Consider the following 20,366-nt stretch of genomic DNA (forward strand, 5'->3'; position numbering starts at 1 on the left):
TGTTGTAAAATAATTTCAGCATAGTGCTGTCAACATTAAAATGTTTGCTTTGTGAGATAAGGATTAGTTCAGATTATTTAAAATAAATATTAAACAGAGGTCATATTATTTATGTTTCAACACTTGGAAGTAAAATGGAAGGAAAGATCTGATTTAAATGTATTAACGGGGATGCTGATCTGCTGTTTTCTTATGTATACAAAATCAAAATCAGTAGGCTACTACAGAAACTCAGGCATATAAAAAACAGTAATGACCTAGTAGGTTGCACCTTTCATGTATTTACTTCACTTTTGTTTGGTTCTAACTTTCTTCAGTTAAAGTAGCAAGTCCATTCTGTAGAAAAACTCTGTTATACTGTGCAATATTTATTTTATATTTCTGCAATATTTTACATTTCATACTGTGCAATGTTTATTTTATATTTCTGCAATATTTTACATTTCATACTGTGCAATATTTATTTTATATTTCTGCAATATTTTACATTTCATACTCTGCAATATTTATCTTATTTTATATTTCTGCAATATTTACATTTCATACTGTGCAATATTTATCTTATTTTATATTTCTGCAATATTTTACATTTCATACTGTGCAATGTTTATTTTATATTTCTGCAATATTTTACATTTCATACTGTGCAATGTTTATTTTATATTTCTGCAATATTTTACATTTCATACTGTGCAATATTTATTTTATATTTCTGCAATATCTATTTATATTCTGTTATGCTACTACCTGTAAATAACTCCTACCATACATTGCCCATCTTACCTGAATGAGAGTTCCTTTTTTTATTTTCTTCTTTTGTTATTTTTAGCTGTGGATGCTTGTATGTGTGTGCACTTTAAGGTGAAGCCAAATAATTTCGTTGTACAATAATGACAATAAAGACATTCTATTCTATTCTATTCTATTATTGGTGAAAGGTGATTGCTGGTAAATTTCAGATTAGTTCTGATTGGCTAATGGGAGAAGTTAATACAACATGTTTAGTAAAATAAAATGTGAAAATGTGGAATTAAAAGGTAAAAATGTTGCCTCTGAAATATATAAAGCAGGATGACAGAGTCACATGAAATGGAAATAAACACGTGAAGTACATCTACAGAACTTGCAGGCCACTATCCTTATTTTTACAGTCTGTGATCCTTACCCTCACTGCAAGAATCTACATTTAGGATCATGTGTATGAGTTAGTTTGTTGTAGTTACAACTCCCGTCCAGTAGGTGACCGTGGCGCACCGCTAAACATCAAAAGTGTATAGAAGTAACGCCATTTCCTACCAGTTGGTGGCGGTAATGCAACACAACGCTGTTTGCCGACCGCTAAAAAAACCACCGAGAAGAAGAACCAGAAAACACGAAGACGTCCTGTAGTACGAGAGCAGAAAAATGTGCCTATTTTTTTTTTTAAAGGATTCTGCACGAAAACAGTTGTGACAAGTTTGCTACATGGGTAATAGTCGCCGCTTTTTCATTATTAGCTGTAAGAAAAGACAAATTCGTTTAAAACCAGGGTAAAGAGTGGCTTGTTAAACTGCAGCAGGGACTTAATCTGTTTCTGTGTTAATTGTAATGTTTAGTGGATTAACTTGATCAAAGAAGCTCTTTTGGTCAGCCATGCCTTCAAAGACCCGGGCTCCCAGACTGGGATCGGAGATCGGGACCACAAAATACAGACTATTACATGCGGGGGATGGAGTAAGATGTTGAAACAGGACTACACACACACACACACACACACACAGCCTGTTATCGAGTCTGCTGCAGGTCAGAGCCAGCGCACTCCTCAACTTCCTGTGTGGATTTTCCTCCTACATGCTGCACAAGTCGGCTTGTACACGTAGCTGTGCTGACATACCGATAAGACACTACAGACAGTCTGTATCTCTGAAGTCATGTCCCGGTCCAATCGACGGTACAAGCCTTTGCAGCAGAGCAGCAACAGCGGCTCTTTACCCGGCTGTGACGGGCTGCGGATGCCCAGAGCCCGGGTACTGCTGGTCTGTCTCCTCGGTGCCCTGGTACTGGCGGGGGTGCTGGGAATCTACCTGTCCAACGACACCTCCACCAGTGGACAGGTGAACGGCATAGCAGCAGCAGATCTGACCAAAGACAGGGTAAGATTAATGACATGCAAACACAGTACGGAGCCCAAAGTGTTAACTGAGATATGATAACCAAAGGCAGATGGTGTTGAATGGACTGTTTCATGAGACGTGTCAGTCTGTCATCGGCTGCTCTGTTATGGAAAAAAAATCATAATCGCGATTATTTTTGATTGAAACTCGATTTATTTAGCAGCACTAGTACAGCCCTTGTTATTTTCTGCAACATGTTCTCCCTCACAGTGCTGTACTGTTTCTCTACCTTTGGTTTGTATACAAACATTTACAGGTCAGATCACGTGTGTGGTGAGGAGTTAATCATTGATTGATCAATAAGTGGAAAGACAGAAATATTATCAGCTGCTATTTTTTAAGCAATTAATTATCTAGAAGACAAAATGCCAATAGTTCTCTCAATCCAGCGAGGAGGATTTACTGCTTTTTTTTTCTATAGGCTTATGGCCTAACACCACAGATCACACATGTACATCAGGGGACTGAACAACATGTGTACAGCATGTGAAACACTTCGTCTGGTTTGATTGGAAAAAGTGAAAAACTTCCTTAAACACTCTCACATGGAAAATACTGAAGAAACTGAAGAAAAAGAGAGGAAGGACTCCTCTCCTGTGACGTACAGACATACAGAGGCCCAGAGTGAAATAATTATAGATGGATCCAGAATGACATTTAACAACTGGAGAGGGTTGTGCTGCTTAAAGATCGAGATCCAGACAGATTTGTAGGCTCCTTTGTTTGTAATAAGCTTCTGTGACTGATACAATTTCTTTAAAGGGTCAATTTGCAGCTGAAGGAACTAAAATCTAAATACGTTTGGACCAGAGAGAAGTGTTAGTAAGACAAAACTAACAGAATTATTCCTTCATATTCCCGCCCACTATGCTCTGCCAATGAAAGGCGTCTGATCCAACCTTCACAACAGGGTCCTAAGTCTCTGAATAGACTCTTCTCCTCTGTCGCCCCCCGGTGGTGGAATGAACTTCCAAACTCCATTCGATCTGCAGAGTCCCTCTGCACCTTTAAGAAAAAGCTAAAGACCCAGCTCTTTCATGAATACCTACTAACTTAATGATGATGGTCTCCATATTATTGATGATGATGATGGTTGTGACGATGGTTTTTGTTTGATAATGATGACTTATAAGATGGTTTCTATACTGATTAGAGCTCTCAAGAACTGCCCTCAATGTTGTGCTTTGCCTCTGGTCACTTCCTGTCAGCACCTGTGTGTCCAATCAGACTCAAAGCTGATCGTTTGCTCTTACTGATATTGTTCCCTTTTTTCTAGATCCTTGCTTGTGTTGTACTTACTCTCTGATGTACGTTGCTTTGGGATAAAAGCGTCTACTAAGTGAATTGTAGAATTGTAGAATCTTGGACATGAATACATTGTAATAAATTACAGGCAACTCAGAAATCTGAAATGAAAGTAATAGAATTATGCACACGCCTTTTTTTATAAAGCCGCTTAGTGCAATTTGTGCAACATGTAAAATCCTCCATCGTCAGACCTTCTATTCACATAAGGGCACAAAAAATAACTTTTCATTGGTAAATAAAAGGTAGAAACTTCAGGAAAAAACAACAGACGAGTGGTCCTTCATTCACCATGAAGCCACATGGAACGGATACTGTATAAAGACAGAATACTACAAAATTACAATACAAAATGTAGAAACAGAATGACAGTTATGAGCAAGTTTTAGGTGCCACCTTGAACACATAAAAACCTCCTCACCACAGTGACATGGAGAGAGTTCTCTGAGCTTTAGTCATACTTTGCTGTCTAACTAGTTTTGGGGTTTTATCTCCCTACATTTTCTATTTAATCATTTTGTCTTCTCTCCTGTCTATCCAGTTGTCCCACAAACCCAGTAAGTGCTCTCCAGCCCAAATCCGCCGCCTGGCCTCTCAGGTAGACGGTACTCGCCTGTGGGAGAATCACCTGAAGCCAATCCTCATCGAGAGGCTCCCGGGGACACAAGGCAGCCTGGCCGTGCAGCAGGTGTGTGTAAATATTTAGTTTCCATCTCATTTTAAACAAATGGTGTTCCTCGCTCTTTTTAAACCCACCCTCTCTGCTCTGCTTCAGCACATCACCTCCACGCTGGCCTCGCTGTCTGCCGGCTGGGCCATAGACCTTGACTCTTTCCAGTCTGCAACGCCTCGCGGCCAGGTTGCGTTCACAAATATTGTCGCCACTCTGGATCCCTCGGCTCCACGGAGGTTACTGTTGGCATGCCACTACGACTCCAAGGCTCTGCCTCCGGACCCAAGGGCCCCTGAGAGGGTGTTTCTGGGAGCCAGTGACTCTGCGGTGCCGTGTGCTATGATCCTGGAGCTCGCCACCTCTCTGGATGCCCAACTTAGATCCTTTAAACAGCTGGTGTGTAGTTATGAGCCGGTGGTTGCACTTGATATTTAGAGAAGATTAGTTTCCCTTTATTTGATACTTTCATGTTTTCCTTCATAAAAATACACACAGCCTGAGGTGCTGACACTTTCTTTTTTTTTCTAATACTGACTTCACCCCGCTGCCTCTTTGTCTGCAGTATAGGGTAGAAAATGCTGACACTAGTCCGTTGCTTTCTTTGCTGCAGTCATCTGTAAATAGCAGTATCTCTCCTGAGGCTGTGATTTATGTAGTTACTGAAGAGACACAAACTGCAACTTTACTGCAGACAGAGAAACTGGCTTCATTTCATCATTCCTCTTAATTAGATGCCTTTTCCCCTTTCCCCTCTTAGAAACTTCCAGTGACTCTTCAGCTGGCGTTTTTTGACGGGGAGGAGTCCTTTGAAGAATGGACCGCCACGGACTCGCTGTATGGCTCCCGTCACCTGGCAGAGCGCATGGCCAACACGCCGCATCCTGCAGGAAACACACACGCCACCATGCTGCAGGCAGTGGTGAGAGGGGGGAAAAAAAAAAGTTTGCTCTATGCAGCAAACACACACTGCATCCATTGTCACATGCTCACATCCAGCTGAGACACACTCAATTATGTATGAGGATGCTGAATTTAACAAAATGCATGAACCCAGCACATCTTAAACTTTACCACAGCAACAGTTCTAGCATGTCTTTATAGACTGGCCTTATGTTTTTATGAATAGAATAATGTGGGATAGGTCTATATGTAGTTATAAGACACTTACAACTGCAGGAGATTTCCCCAGAGACGAGGAACATTTGGCAGAACTCAATGCATCTTGACCACAGGGACCAGGGTCTAAATGAAGGTCAAGGCAGTGCTGCTGGGTCTTGCAAAGGAAACAAGTAACCACATCAAAGAAGCAAGACCACAGGCCTTTTGCAAAAGAGCTGTGGACTGTGATTACTCTGAGCTGCATGCATTTCAAATGAAACGCTTTATAATGCATTGGATTACAATGGTCTGAATAGGCCACTTAATAATGCTGCTAGTCATTTTGTTTTTTTGCAAAGTTGCAAAAATGGTCTGAAAAGTTGCTCAATCAAGTGAGAAAGTTGCCAAGTTAGCAACGATGCTTACTGTAACTTGTAATGGACGCTTCAACAGGACTCATGCAGCATTTATATAACATATATATGTCCTTAAGTAGTCACACCTTTTGTTTTACGATATGGTACAATACAATATGATATACTGGAAAATGTGTCTTTGGCTGAAGTAGAGAGAGACAGGAGATTGTAGGAAGCAAGCTCAAATAAGAATCTACACTTTGAAGCAGGCCCTAATGAACACCCCACTACCAACATTTGTTAGGTGCTTCACAGAAAAACAAGCCCACAGTCGCCTTTGATAAACTGATTATAGGTTCAGGTAAATTATTTAGCTCCCTATAATGGCCTTATCTCGGCGTATAACTTACAGGTGGGGCTTGTAACACAGAAAGCTTCTGATTGGTTGAGTGATGGGAAGGATTTTTTTTTCCAGCAATAATTTTAACAATCTGCAAACCGGTATGTATTTTTTTCACTATGCTTGAAGGGAAAATTACAAAAGAAAACACGACAGATGGGCTCGAAATCTGAGCCCTTATAAACATTTATAACAAAGACAACTTCTAGCTTGTTGTCTTTGCAGTGTTGCACAAATGATAAAGTTGGTCTGTCTTTATACTGCACGTTGTTTTTGTAAAACAATGTGTTAATACAACCTTTACTTTTCATATGACCGACAACTGCATTTATTTTTGATATTTCTTTACAGAAGAAAATATTGAGATAAATATTTTGTATATTTAGTATTGAGATAGGAATTGTGGTCCATACCGCCCAGCTCGGGGGTGCTATGTGGGGAGGCTTTAGTTCTCTAGGCAGGCGGCCCGAGTTCGAATCCGATCTGTGGCCCCTCTCCCGCATGCCATTCCCCACTCTCTCTCTCTCTCTCTCTGATTCCTGACTCTATTTACTGTCATTTCTCTACAATAAAGGCACAAAAAATAAATATTTATGTAGATATATATATCTACAGAGATACCGACCAGCCCTTTGATGAAGTTTTGAGAAAAGGCCAAAATCTTTTTCTTCACCGTCCACTCCTGCTTTGCCTCTTCAGTCAACAGCAGTCACATGCAGTCATGTGACTACACATGACCGCTGTTTCCATGTGTTGTGTTTTTTCATTGGCCATTTCCATCTCCACAACTCCCTATTTGTACTTCTCTTCCAGGACCTCTTTGTGCTGTTGGACCTGCTTGGTGGTCCTGATCCACTTATTGCAAATCATTTTGATAACACGGCACGCTGGTTTGACCGGCTGATTGCTGCAGGTAGGAACTGGCTGTAACTTCTTTATGACTATTTAAAACCCCTCCCTTGTGGTAGAGCCTAACTCCTCTCTTTACCCCTCACTCACAGAAAAGAGACTCCACCGTCAGGGGTTTCTAACGTCTCACCCCACAGAGCAGACGTATTTTAGGAAGGATGTTTACCTCGGCCCCGTACAGGACGACCACATACCCTTCCTTCACAAAGGTGAGTGATAACACAAACAATCAAATGTAGAAGATATTCCAGTGTTTGAGTTATCAAGACCTTCTCCTTCTTCCCCCTTTTTACCACGATACAGATGTCCCTGTGCTCCATGTCATCGCCACCCCCTTCCCACAGTTCTGGCATACGCTGGACGACACAGAGGAGAACATGCACCGGCCCACTGTGGTGAACCTGACCAAGATCCTTGCTGTGTTTCTGGCAGAATACCTGGGCTTCTGAACACCAAACACTGGCAACTTATTGTGTTGAAGGTCCATGTGTAAATATCACAGAAAGACCTCCACTTATTACCCCATACTGGAGTACTATGGCTGTAAGTCACGCTGATGACAAATGAGTACAACAAAAAAAACACAACCTGATTAAGACGTTAATAAAGAAACAAGAACCTGGTGATATGACGTGAACTGTGCACTTCAGTAGATAAAACAGCAACTTTACCAAAGACTGTGGCCCTGCTGGATTTGCCTATCACCGTGGTTACGCATCAGGGCTGTGTTAAAGCCCCTGTCTAAATGTATGGGCTTATGATGTGTACAAGACAGTCAAGAGTAAATCGTTTATAGAGGTGGAGGAACAATTAATGAAGTTGATTCTGTGAATTTCATTATTTACTTATTTCCTGTGAAAAAAAATCCTAGCATTTATTTCCCTCCTGTGAATATGAAGCTCTAATGTATCTCAAAGACAGGCTTGGAGCTGCTGTGAACACTGTGCATACAGTGATAAAGGTCAAAACATGGTACGCCACATCTGTGAAAAAAAGATTTTTGACCTGCTGTTATTTCATTCTAGCTTTATTATATGGATATACTGTATAAGAAAAAAAACTCCCAAAATGGTAATTTACAGCTTGCAAACAGTGTCAAAACAACTTCAATAAAGTCAAAATTGTTCAATTCATATTGTCTTTAAATTTGATGCAACTTAAGGAGGTCACAAAAACGAGTTAGTAAAAGCTGTTGTAGCTTCTACATAGGGCACATATGGGGAAAACAATTCCAGTATCCTTCCTAAAACCAGTTTAAAAACAATGTCAGCTCATTCATGGTTTGGTTATACACTCTTCTTTGTAAAGAATATGTTCAACTACCTTCAAAGACCTGAAAATGTTCTTTCAGAGTTGGAGGTTGTTAAAAAAAAAAAAAACATGACAGTTAGCAGACCGATTCAACAACAACATCTGAAGGACCGAGTCAAAGGAGTCCTCCACACATGTGACGCAGAGTTGGTGGTGGTGGGTGACACAAGGGTGGAGGTGCAGGGCAGGAGTGTTGGAGAATCGGGCTGCCAGGAGGTGAGGAGTCGAGGTCAGACAAAGGGCAGATTTCAGTTCCTCCAGAGCAAGAAACTTTGAAACTGAATAAAGAGATGACACACATTAGAAAACAGAAATAATGATCTGGTTATGTCCAGTAAAAGTTTGCATAATGTGTTTATTACACCACAAGAGGGCCTGTTTTTACATGTATAAAAGCATAGACTGTATACATTATTTACAGTCTATAGTATAAAGAAGGAAACTGGACCTTTGGACTGGCTCAGAAACAGAATGGACCATTAAAAGTAATTATTGTTTAAAATATAATGAAACTATCGTGCTGTTTTCATTTTAATATTTCTGTGTGACCACTAAAGGGACCAGAAGCAAATTTCTCATCAGTCGAGGAACAACTGTCTTTATTTCAGGAATGTAAGATCAGATTGTTTGTCATGAAATGTTTTTGCATTTCATAAAATTAGTTTGCGATTAGTTAGCTAGTAACGACATATAAATCAGTGCAAACCAGTGTCAACGCCTCCTTATTATTTTCTTACTTGAACACCCTTAATATTTACAGTCTATGTTAAGACCCTGCTCTTCTCTTGGCTATGGAGGACGAGATCTGACAAAAGTATAAATAAATAAATAAATAAATGTATAAATAAATAAATATGGAAATAAATTAATATAGAAATTAATAAATGTGGAAATAAATAAATATAGAAATAAATAAATGTGGAAATAAATACATGTAGAAATAAATAAATGTGGAAATAAATAAATGTAGAAATAAATACATGTAGAAATAAATAAATGTGGAAATAAATAAATGTAGAAATAAATTTAAGACATTTAATTATTTATGTCCCATTTATTTACCAGTTTTTATTTATTTATTCACGCATTTAATCATTTATTAATTATTTTATTTATTTATTCCAGTATTTATACATTTATTTATTTATTCATTTATTTATTTATTTATTTATTTATTTATACTTTTGTCCATACTTGACAGCCTACTGAGAATAAATCTTAAAACGATTCCTCCTACGGCCCCGTTACTGACCCGTCAGAGTCCGTCGCTCGGTCCCTCTGCCTGCGGTTCTTGAACCAGTTGCTGACCTGTGTGCTCGTCAGGCCTGTGGCCGCTGCCAACTCCCGCTTCTCCCGGGTAGAGGGATACGGTTTATGGCGGTACCATTCCCGGAGTGTACTCCGTGATTTTTCCTGTTAGTAAGTTGTGTTAAAGAAACGTCAAACCTAAACCACAACAAAGGCACAAAAAGACTGTTCTGTGCTACTTAAGACTTGAGACCAGCTAAGTAGGGTATGAAGTCGGAATGCAACACTGATAAATATTCCTCTTAGATGGCATTAAAATGGGTGTCGCCGTTTTAAATTGATTGATATCATGATTAACTGTAATTAACTAAATAACTTCAGTAACCCTTCTAACCAAGTCCTGCAAGTGTCTCACGTTTACTTTCCCTCCCGGATGTATAGGCTAAATAAAGGTGTCAGTAAGATGTTTAAAGTTTAAAATTATTTGTTGAAGAAAATCAATAAAACATTAGTAAAGTATCATCTGCAGAATGTACTAACAATTTAAAAAATAACAATTGTAGAAAAGTCTCAAAATCGATTCATGGAGGTATGCTGATAGCCTATTAGGTAGCTTATAGAATAATTTAGTCTATTACAGAGGTAGTTAGAGGTTGGGGAGAAGTTTGAATATAGTCCAGCTATAACACATTATAACAGCTATAGAAAATAATTGATCAGCGGAGGATCTTTTTTTATGTAGCCTACATTTTCAATCTGCATAAAGCCTAACCACAACTAAAATACCCCAGTAATTTGGTGGAGTAGAAATCAGAGGTAGCCTTTGATCCTCAGGAACAATTACAGTTTTACTTGAAAAAAAAAGTATACCAGAAGGCCAAATAAAAGGTGAAAAGCATATCAAAGATACATCAACAGATAAGATTTAGCCTACTTTGAAGCAGTAGCTGGTCTCTTCCCCATCCCAGATGGTGAGTGGTAGAGGGAATTTTCTCCTCAGACGATACTTCCCTACAGCTCCCAGGGGTCGGCCCCTCTGCCTCTCAGCTTCTGCGTAGTGGGCTTGGAGCCAGAGCTGCTGCAGGAGTGGGTGGCTGCGTGTGGAGAAGGGGAAACCCTCTAGCATGGTGTAGAGGTCAGTGAAGCGGCCTTGGTGGAAGGCCACCGCTGCGTTAGCCTTCAGCATGCTTTCTTGCTCCCAGAGGTGAGGAGTGGAGGAGGAGCAGGAGGGAGGAGGAGGAAGAGTGTGGAGGAAGACAGCGAGGCGATCCATGCTACCTCTCTGCAGTAGAACCTCGCACACGCAAGCTATCTGCTCGGCTGTGAAGATCATTGCCGTGGAAATCCGAGACTTAAGTTGAACCGAAGATCTGTGTTGAAAATATCTTCTTACAACCTCTCTTTTAAAACTGAACTACAGAGAGACAAATCCTCTGTGGAGCATTGTGGCTCATCTGTGGATAAACAAGTGAAGGAAAATGTGTGTTCATCTTCTCTCATCATGCCCTGACAGAATCAAATCACAGGTAATCTGAAACCATCGGGGTTAAAACAACACACCATGCATCCCTTCTTGTCTTGTACAAACACATGCAGGCACACGTTCACATACATTTTAGGCCTTTCCTATTGTATGAACCAACAGAGAGCGACGAGACAACGAACCTACATTTGAATACAATTTACTTGTCAAATTAGCACCAGTCCTCACGGTAGAGACCCATGAAAAACACAACAAACCTTGTTTTTGTAAATGTAGTTTATTACAATATTATGAAATATAAAAAATAGAATGCATTTGAATACAAAAATGAGAAACAAGATCTTGAATGACAAACACAAATGATCCCTTTCAAAACTGTCAAAAAGTCGAACAACAAACATTATCTTTGGTGATATCTGGAGACGTTTATGTATCAGGTAGGGGGGGGAGTAAAAAGACACAACCCCCGGGTACAAACAAACAGGTATAAATGTGCGTAAGCCCACAGAGGCTTGAAGGTCAACAAACTTTGGTATGAAATGGCTCAAATAAACAAAGGCTACTTTCATTTACATATTGGACACATTTCCCTTTACCCCTAAGTCGTTTAAATATTGGCTAAATTGAGACTAATATTGATTTGTCAAAGCCATTTTACAAACTACCCAAAGAACAAATGACCGTAAAATGTATTCACTGGGGGTGATCTACTGTATTTCAGTACAACCATTTTCCCATCAAAATAGATTTGACACCTGCCATCAGACTATCAAACCTATACTGAACAACAATGTGACCTTCCAAGTGAAAATACCAAGTACTTCCTATACGTGTTTTTCTAGAAGGATCAATCTTCTTGCAGTTAAAACTAGATTGAAAATGCATGCTTTAAATAGATTAAATGTACAAAAAAGACATACAAAAATATGAATAAAAAAAAACACATAAAAGCCACTATTCTAACTAGATGCGGCACTGAAGTGTAGTTTTTATGTACCGTTAATGGCCAAAAGTTAAACCTCTACCTGTGTGATGACAGTGGAGGGCTCGCATGATGAGGAGTGTTTTACGGGACATCAGCGTCCTGTTTTCTGAGTTATCGTTTGTGTTCAGGACTCTTAAAAAGGTCCAAGGAGGAGGGATTTCAATGTGAGTCCCACCACTGGCATAAAATGACACAGCGAGGCAGCGTAAACATCGTCAATGAAAGGTGCAAAATATACAAATACAGAAGACAGATCTATGATCATGCAAACAGAACAGTCACATTATGTTTCAACAGAGAATACAAAGTGTTGACATTCAATAACAGGTATAAAGTTAATGTCAAAATTTGGTCAGGTGTAAAAATGTTAATGTTTTTTTTTAAATGTGTAAATGAAGAAAAAAAAAAAATCACACTTGATCAAAACCAAACACACTTGGAAGCTTTAAAATAAGGCACTTAACAATAATAAACAGATATTTTGGATGCAATGATACAAACATCACTACGTGAGATCACAGCAAACATTTAGTGTCATGCTTCAGTTTTCATCTCCCAAGAATACACACATTTCACAAACACATTGTCCTATAAAATACCTAACATGTATTGCATAGAGTAGAGACCCTTTGATTTCCTGTTTTGTTGGTACTTTTGGGATAAAGACATTTAAAACAGTTCTCTAATAAAATGTAGTTTGGGTGCATGTTTTAACCCAGACTTCAGTAACTTGTAGCGATAAAAACACTGATGTGTAGCTTTAAAGTTTATATGTCACTATGGTTACACATACCTCAGTTCTATTTGTGAAGAATATCGTCTTCACTTTATTCCTGGAGTGTTGCTACATTATTGTGTTCAGGTTGTGAACATGAAGGAGATAACAGCAATACTTATATAGATCTAGATCTCTGCCTTTGTCAAATAGTCTAAACCATTGGTTCTCAACTGGTGGGTAGGGAACCAAAAGTGGTTCGCGGGGCCATTTTCCGTGGGTCGCTCATGTGTGCTTGGAAGAACAATGCTGTTAAAAAGTCAAGAAGCACTTTTTTTTTTTTAACAAGTTTGTTTCCTTCAGTTTCTTTGTTCTATCACACGTTGTACCGTCTGAGGTCCAAACTGCACAGTTTTCCTGAAAAAAAAAAATCTGAATGATTGAAAAATCTAAGAAATTTGGGTCGCTATTTTTCATGAAGGAGTAGTTGGTGGGTCCTGAGGCTCAACCAGTTGAGAACCACTGGTCTAAACCAGTCTCATTTGTAAATAACAGCTTAGCTTGGTCTGCTGTGCTCAGAACTGCAAAAATGATGTGAGGCATATTTCTTTTTTTATATATATTCTGTAGTCTTTAACATCAGGACCTGTAAGAAGTCAGAGCAATATAATCTGTGTAAAGTCTTCGGTCTGTGTCTGAAAAATCTAGTAAGGCAAGTACGGCTTTTAGTTTAAAAAAAAAAAAAAAAAACCTCAGAGGCTTCACATGTAAGCCCCTGATTAATGTAAAGTACAGCTGCAAAGGGTTTGTCTTAAAAGTGCCAGCTAAGACCACGATGGCCCTGCTGAGAGTAGAGAACCCACACATGTGAAAAGACTTTGTGAGTCTTCACGGATCAAAGAAGTTGAAAATCTTTAGATCACTTACATAAGAAAACGTCAGATTCTGTAACTCACTGTGTCTCATGCTTTGCGTTTTTGGAGACATTGGGTTGCCAACTAGCAACGTAAACAGACTACAGGCCCAGCTCATCGTCCACAGGGACAGACTGGAGCTGAGTCAGTATCTTGGAGTCTCCATCTATACCCTCTGGATTACCAAGCGCAGAGTTAGCGTCCACATCCTGCTCTGACGAGGGGCTTCCCAGCAGCAGCGACTCTCCCCCAGGTAGGCCTAACAAAGCCGGGTCTACAGGTAGGTCCCCCTTGCCGCGCATGTCAAACAGAGTCAGACCAGCTGAAGTGGAGAGGGTCACGGGGCTCCAGGCTGGTTGGGAGAGCTGATTGGTGGGTGTCACTCCGCTGTACATGGGGCTGAGGGTTAGCATGCTCTCTGGAGTGAGTGTGTTCAGAGTTGTGGAGGTGACTGAGTGGTCCAGTGTGTGAGGGGAGGGGTTGGCAGGTGTCCCAGTGTCAGAAGCACAGTACGGTGGAGACGAATTGATGAAGTTTAACGTAGATGATGTGAGGACGCCGGGGGTCGGGGCACAGGTGGTTAAGGGATGGGAGGTTATCGTGGGGGCGGAGGTGGTGAGGATGGGACTCAGTCCATTAACAGAGATGGGTGAGGCCTCAGGGACTGTTTTCAGGGGTAAACTTGTAAGCTGGATGCCAGCTGGGATGGTCAAAATCAGCTTGCCTTGCTGGACACTCAGGTAAGGGCTTCCACCAAGGAGAAGGTTTCCTACAATAATGATATATAAAAGGCAGACAACAACAATCAATACTGTGTAACAACAGCCAAACATGCAGAAGCTCAAGAAAACTCTTAGTTGTCTGAAAACAAAGAGGCAGCAAATTGATGTAAAATGAAGGAAGTTGGGGGGAAAAAATCCATCTGCAATAAACTTAGTCATGTGTGTCTGTTTTTTTCTCCATATTTTTTACAAAGAAAATCATGTGTGCAGAATTATTCCCTTTTCATATCTTCTACTGTTGCTCTTTGGTTTCAGTAAGAACTTAGTTTCATTTAGTTTTTTGCCCATGTTATTGTATAATGTCATCAAAGATAAGCTGTTGTTGTGTTACTAATGAACACCACTTCATATATATATTGATATCTGCAGCCTTCCATTGATTCATCTATGATACAAAACATTTACTAAACTATCTTGGAAACAGCTTTTTGGTTAGCACGGGTCTATACTATGGAAGCAACAGGTGGACCTGCATCAAACATTTGATTTACTCCTTTTTCTGTTTTTCCAGTTGTTTTCTTAAAGTCTGATTTTTTTTTTTTTTTTTTTTTATGGTTTAAGCTGGTTTACCATTTTAAAAGATCAATGCATCTCGTTTACTTACGATAAAAAAAACGTGTTTCCTCTTGATAAGGGGATACTTTTTTGAGATCTATTAAAATAAAACAATAACCTGGTCATTGTGATGGGCCAGACCACGACATGCCACCCTTTTTTTTGTACTTTTTCAACTCTTGGGATACGATATCAACAAGTTAGGATCTTAAGAAATCAACCGGAAAAGACTTGCTGTCAGGACAATGGAGTAAATAAAATGTATGGACGCATGTCCTCTTGGAGCGTCTGTGCTATACAACGCCAAATTCATGTCTTTAAAACTATAGATATTCAGTTTGATATCATATTACTACAACAATGTTAAATTCTCAGATTTGAGGTGCTACAAAAAGCAAGTTCTTGTCATTACAGTTGTAAAAAGTACTGGCAATGCTGAATTCACTATATAGATCTATGCATTATAATCCAATGAACGATTCATACCTGAAGAATTCAGGATACCTGGAGGAGCAGAGGGCAGCTGAATGATCCCAGAGTTGAGGAGCTGCACGCCAGGAGCCATGCTGGTTGGAGGAACCACACCCTGGATGGGCCTTAGCTGGTTCATCCTCAGAGGACCCTGTGGGACCCCGGCAGCTGCAGGTGCTGAGGTCAGGAACTGTAGTGGCAATCCAGCAGAGGGGATGGAGAGAGAAGGACTGGCAGGAACCACTTGGGGGAAGGAAATGGTGGATGAAGTTTGGATTGGGGAGACTGGGACCAGCTGGGGCATAGATAGGGAGACTAACTGTGCTGGTGTGCTGGCTTTTGTCTGGGGGACTGGGACAGGGGAAGAGATAGAAATAACCTGTGGGACCTGGACTTTGCCAGGTGACGAGTTTGTGGCTTGGTTCCCCAGCTGGTGTGCTGTTCTCTGCGGCAGCTGGGAGATGGAGACTATGGTTGTGGCCCCTTCAAGTGAAGTTGATGTTGACACTTCCTGCTGGTGCTGCACCAGTTTGCTGCCGGTGTTCACTGTCTGGCTTTGGAAATAAGGTGTTGGCGAGGCAAGGGGGGAAACCGGGACCAACTGGGGGCACTGGGACACCTGTGCTCCAGAGGAGTGCTGCACCAGCTGGGATACCGGTATCCCCTGGATGGAAGGCACAACCTGGGGCGGAGAGAAGACCTGAGGCATGGAGCTGCTGGAAACAACCACAGAGCTGGAAGTGTTCAACTGGGAGGCGGAACATGCTATGATAACATACTCCCGTTGTGGACTGCAGAGAGGCTCAATGGAGGATATTGAGGCTGGGAGGGTGAGTGACTCCTGCTGTTGGGTGCTTTGAGTTAAGGCCAGCGAGGGGAGACTTGCTGGGGAAGACAGAGTTGGTGAAGAGGGGGATAACGATGAAGAGGTGGAAGATACTGTCTGGCTGCTGTCCTCTGATTTGGAGACAGTCGTGAAATCCATTGCATTGTTGCTGCCTGTCTTAGTTTGGAGGGGAAGAGAGATGATGGAAGGATGGTTTGAGGCTGGTGTGGCGTTATTGTTAAGAACAAGAGCTGGAAGACTGCTCAGATTGGCATCAATGGCTGAAACCTCTTCTGACATAGACACCGTTTGCTGCTGCACGCTGACAGCAGGTTTGGTTATGACCTGAGCCCCGTTCAGTATCAGAGGCGAGTTAGTAACAGGACTCAGCGTGACTGTCTGGCAGTCGGCCAAGCTCAGCCCATTAATGATGACACCAGCGCCGTTGCTGGAGATGAGCGAGTTTCCGTTGAGAAGCAACGGATGAGAGGACGTGAGGAAGCCACCCGAGCCGTTGAGGATCAGCTGGCCTCCCGCGCTGCAGGGGACAGAGGAAAGAGAGATGATGGAGGTAGTGGAGCCAGAAGCCTCCTCTGGTTTTTCAGGAGTGTCGTCCATGGGGCTCACCTCGTCGTCAGAGCTGTGGTTCCCATCAGACTCACTGGAACAAGAAAAAGTTTGTCAGATAAAAAGGGAAAGTGTTGAGAGCTGGGCTGTATTAGTACTCATCTTACTATTGATTTCCTTTTAAAGTTTCAAATCCTCTAAACAATGAATGCTTTTGCTCTTTTGCAAGACTGTTCAAACTATGTTGTAAGGACAAAATTGCACAAATGGACCAACACCATTAGATCTTTCTTTTGAATTCTGACCAGGGAGTATATTTGATCAAAAAAAATACATGGTATGCCTGGACAGGTAGCATTTTCTTTATAATGTAACATATAACTTACTTCCACAATTTAGCAGTCTGATGAATTCAAGGCATAACATTGAAGTCAAACAATCAGGATACTTCTCGCAGGGTAGCATCTGTTTTTTGATTTTAAATCATTATAGAACCTACCTTTATTTTTTACTCCCTCAATTTCACCCATGAAGAATGTCATCAACTCAAATAGGCTGTGTGCAACACATTAAGTCAGTAATGACTAATTTATGATTGAAAACCTTCAACCTTCCTATATGAAAAACAATTATCATCATTACACCATCCTCATGTTTCATGCCCATGTCATCAGTACATGGAAAATGTTATATTACAAAAATAATTTAATTCTTTCAAAATGTTTCAATAATTCAACGACTGTATAAAAAAGTGATTACATGGATTGTTGCAGAGATACTTTCTTGTTTAATTAGAAATAGAATAGAATAGATTTAGTACATTTTATAGACACTGCCTGTCTGTGGTGATTAAATTGATTATTATAATCTACATTTTATGAGTCCCCTTTAACATAAATAATTTCTGTGACAGCATTGGCAGAAGTGACATTTTCATGATAATATTATCCAGAATTGATTTAGAAAATAAACGTGAGTGTTGAACAGATTTCTCTCTTGTGAGGACAGCCAATGGGTACTATAATTAATCCTCGTCATCCTTTTCTGTTCATCTTCACTCGCCCGAATAAAAAACAGTCGATCGGTATTAAACAATCTGAGCGCTGAAAGGAGGCTGGATTTGAAACTCGTGTAGGTCCTTCACTTTGTGAATATGTGCAGCCCTGGTTGTCCAACCAGATAAGACTGCCTGCCAGACCACCACAAACTCTCAGATCTGATAAGATAAGTCTGATGTATTCCCTCTTATCTCTTCCCGCATTGCTTTGTGAAATAGTAGCTGTAAAACTCTGAGATTTCAGTCTGTGTGAAAGCATAAAGAGTAGTTTCTCACTCTCTCTCTCTGCTTACCACCCCCACCTTCCCTGGTTTGAGCTTTGTCTCTATCCTGGGTCACCCTGCAGGCCCAGGCAGAGGTGCAGGGTTTCAGGAAACTTGAGCCACTGTGGGCGCCTGAATCTCACATTTCATAACAAAGCAACATGCTCTCAGACCTGTGTGGCTTTACTGCTGTCAGAAGTCAGCTCCTCTGTCAGTCTCCTAAGCAGATCCAGGGCTTTTTCTTTGTTAACAATGATGTTACTCTGTAGTTAAATATGTGGCTAAGTACTGTTTCTATACTGCTCTGATCAGGCTCGTAGGTCTTTGTTTACCATGAGGGTTTGGTCTGGTAAGTTCAGGGACTAGACTGAGTGATCCCTGTTGTCAAAACACAACATAGACTGATGCATAGTTTCTACAAGAATAAATGTAGTTAGGTTCAGAGCAGCTGTCCGTCTAAATAAGGACTTTTTGAATATCTCCTAGAACTGAAATATTGCAAAAAAAAAAAAAAAAAAAAAAAGGTTTGCTCGTCTTGCCTTTTGCTGTGGGTCCCGGACGGGGTCCTGTCCCTCTGCCTGCGGTTCTTGAACCAGTTGCTGACCTGTGTGAGGGACAGTCCAGTCACTTTGGCCAGGTTTTTCTTCTCGTCCGGATTGGGGTACCTGTTGCTCTTGTAGCACTCTTTCAAGGCATTGCGAGACTTTTCTTTGAAGCAGTACACGGTCTCCTCTCCGTCCCAGATGGTTTTGGGCAGGGGGAACTTCTTTCTGAGCCGGTACTTGTCCACTGCGCCCAGGCTGCGGCCCCGGGACCTCTCCGCCTCCTTGTAGCGGGCTTTCAGGTACAGGTCCTGCAGGAACCCATGGTTAGACGGGTGGAAGTCGTGGCTCTCCAGCAAGGCGTACAGCTCCTTGAATTCTTCCCGGTGAAACGCAACCAGTGCCTGGGCCTTCAGCAGGGTCTCGTTGCCACGTAGCAGCTCGGACGAAGGAGGTATGGTGGATAGAAATCTCCACAGGCGATCCACATTGCCCGCCTGCAGGAGGGCCTCGCACAGACATGATATTTGGTCGGTGGAGAAACTCAGAGCTGACTTTTGGAAACTTTTGAACAACTCTTCCGTAATTATAACTGCATCTGTTTCGTCTTTGATCTCCGATGCCGTCGGCTCGTCTGGGCTGTTCTCAGATTGTTCTGCAGACTCCAAAGACAAGGAAGCCATTTTTACTTTAACTTTTTTTTTTCCACCACTAGTTCCTCCTCCTCCTCCTCCTCCTCTCTCCCTCCCTCTCTCTCTCTCTCCCATTCTCCGCCAGTCGACCAAATAGTAAACGTGCCAGCGAAATACCAGCGACCACGCCCCTTTCTCCAACTACACTGTCTTTGTTAGAAAGCTTTAATACCTCTAACTTTCACATGTTAAAACATTATTCAAACAGTAACAAATTCCCGTTTTACTGGCTCTCGGACTAAAAAGTTGTTTTCCGACGAGATTAACACATTTCTTGTTTAATAAAACTCGTTCAATATGAAACATCTGTTTTCAATCCATCCACATTTATTTTAGAGCTGTCTTAAAACAACTCAAACTGATGTTCGGTCAAACATGAGGAAAACGAAGACGCAATAAAACATGAAAAAGTGAAAAGTGTGAAGACAGTTAGAAGCCACGGTATTAACGCGCTGTTTAATAGGGATTCAACATTTTTCTTGTCCCAATCTTGTAATTTCAAGATACTCAACTGAAGTTTCACATGAGTTGTTTTTTAACACACTGAATATAATTGGTCAGAGGAAATAAGAAAACAACATGACACACAGTACAAATGATCTGCCAGAGTGGCCCCTGTCAGATTGTTATGGATTATAACTGATGCATTGTAGGCATTAAATGTTTAAATTAATACTACTCATGATAATAATAATAACAATAACACTACAGGCTATGGAAAGTGGAAGATGAAACTAGCATAACATGTAAATTACCTAACAAAGGTAGGCTATAAATACTTTAACGCATGATAGGCTTTGTCAGGATATGGCAACAATGCATATCTATTTCCAAAATGAATCACATTTAGTAGGCTATGTGATATAAAGGAAGGCTTTTGCGCGACAGTTTCTCCATGTTTGTCCAGGTAAGACCAGTTTTCCGGCTGGTTTTCTAATGCAAATACTGTCAGTGCCTCCACTAACAATTACACCAACACGGATGTTACACTTTGCATTTGTTTATGCAGACTTCATTTTATTTTTTTCCCCCTACAGAACATTCTTGAACATCCATTGTAT

General features: G+C 40.9%; 3 protein-coding genes across 4 annotated transcripts; 1 reads left to right on the forward strand and 2 right to left on the reverse strand.

Annotated features, from left to right (window-relative positions):
• The first annotated feature begins 1,338 nt into the window (after positions 1-1,338).
• qpctla (glutaminyl-peptide cyclotransferase-like a) lies at positions 1,339-8,025 on the forward strand. The gene is made up of 7 exons (XM_061046857.1): positions 1,339-2,132; positions 4,000-4,146; positions 4,234-4,527; positions 4,889-5,050; positions 6,799-6,898; positions 6,987-7,103; positions 7,198-8,025. The coding sequence occupies exons 1-7, from the start codon at positions 1,911-1,913 to the stop codon at positions 7,341-7,343; spliced, it is 1,188 nt and encodes a 395-aa protein (XP_060902840.1). The 5' UTR covers positions 1,339-1,910; the 3' UTR covers positions 7,344-8,025.
• A 240-nt stretch (positions 8,026-8,265) lies between these two features.
• On the reverse strand, positions 8,266-10,942 carry six9 (SIX homeobox 9). The gene is made up of 3 exons (XM_061046858.1): positions 10,388-10,942; positions 9,458-9,618; positions 8,266-8,483 (listed from the first exon to the last, which is right to left on the reverse strand). Exons 1-3 carry the CDS (start codon positions 10,784-10,786, stop codon positions 8,321-8,323), a joined length of 723 nt encoding a protein of 240 aa, XP_060902841.1. The 5' UTR covers positions 10,787-10,942; the 3' UTR covers positions 8,266-8,320.
• A 256-nt stretch (positions 10,943-11,198) lies between these two features.
• six5 (SIX homeobox 5) lies at positions 11,199-19,332 on the reverse strand. 2 transcript variants are annotated; one of them, XM_061046860.1, is made up of 3 exons: positions 18,611-19,332; positions 15,392-16,845; positions 11,199-14,319 (listed from the first exon to the last, which is right to left on the reverse strand). In XM_061046860.1, the coding sequence occupies exons 1-3, from the start codon at positions 19,294-19,296 to the stop codon at positions 13,652-13,654; spliced, it is 2,808 nt and encodes a 935-aa protein (XP_060902843.1). In that variant the 5' UTR covers positions 19,297-19,332; the 3' UTR covers positions 11,199-13,651. The 2 variants fall into 2 exon arrangements, with proteins under 2 accessions (XP_060902843.1, XP_060902842.1); XM_061046859.1 differs by having other exon boundaries at positions 15,374-16,845.
• Positions 19,333-20,366: the final 1,034 nt, after the last annotated feature.

The sequence above is a fragment of the Labrus mixtus genome, chromosome 9 (assembly GCF_963584025.1).
Source record: "Labrus mixtus chromosome 9, fLabMix1.1, whole genome shotgun sequence".
NCBI classification, from domain to species: domain Eukaryota; kingdom Metazoa; phylum Chordata; class Actinopteri; order Labriformes; family Labridae; genus Labrus; species Labrus mixtus.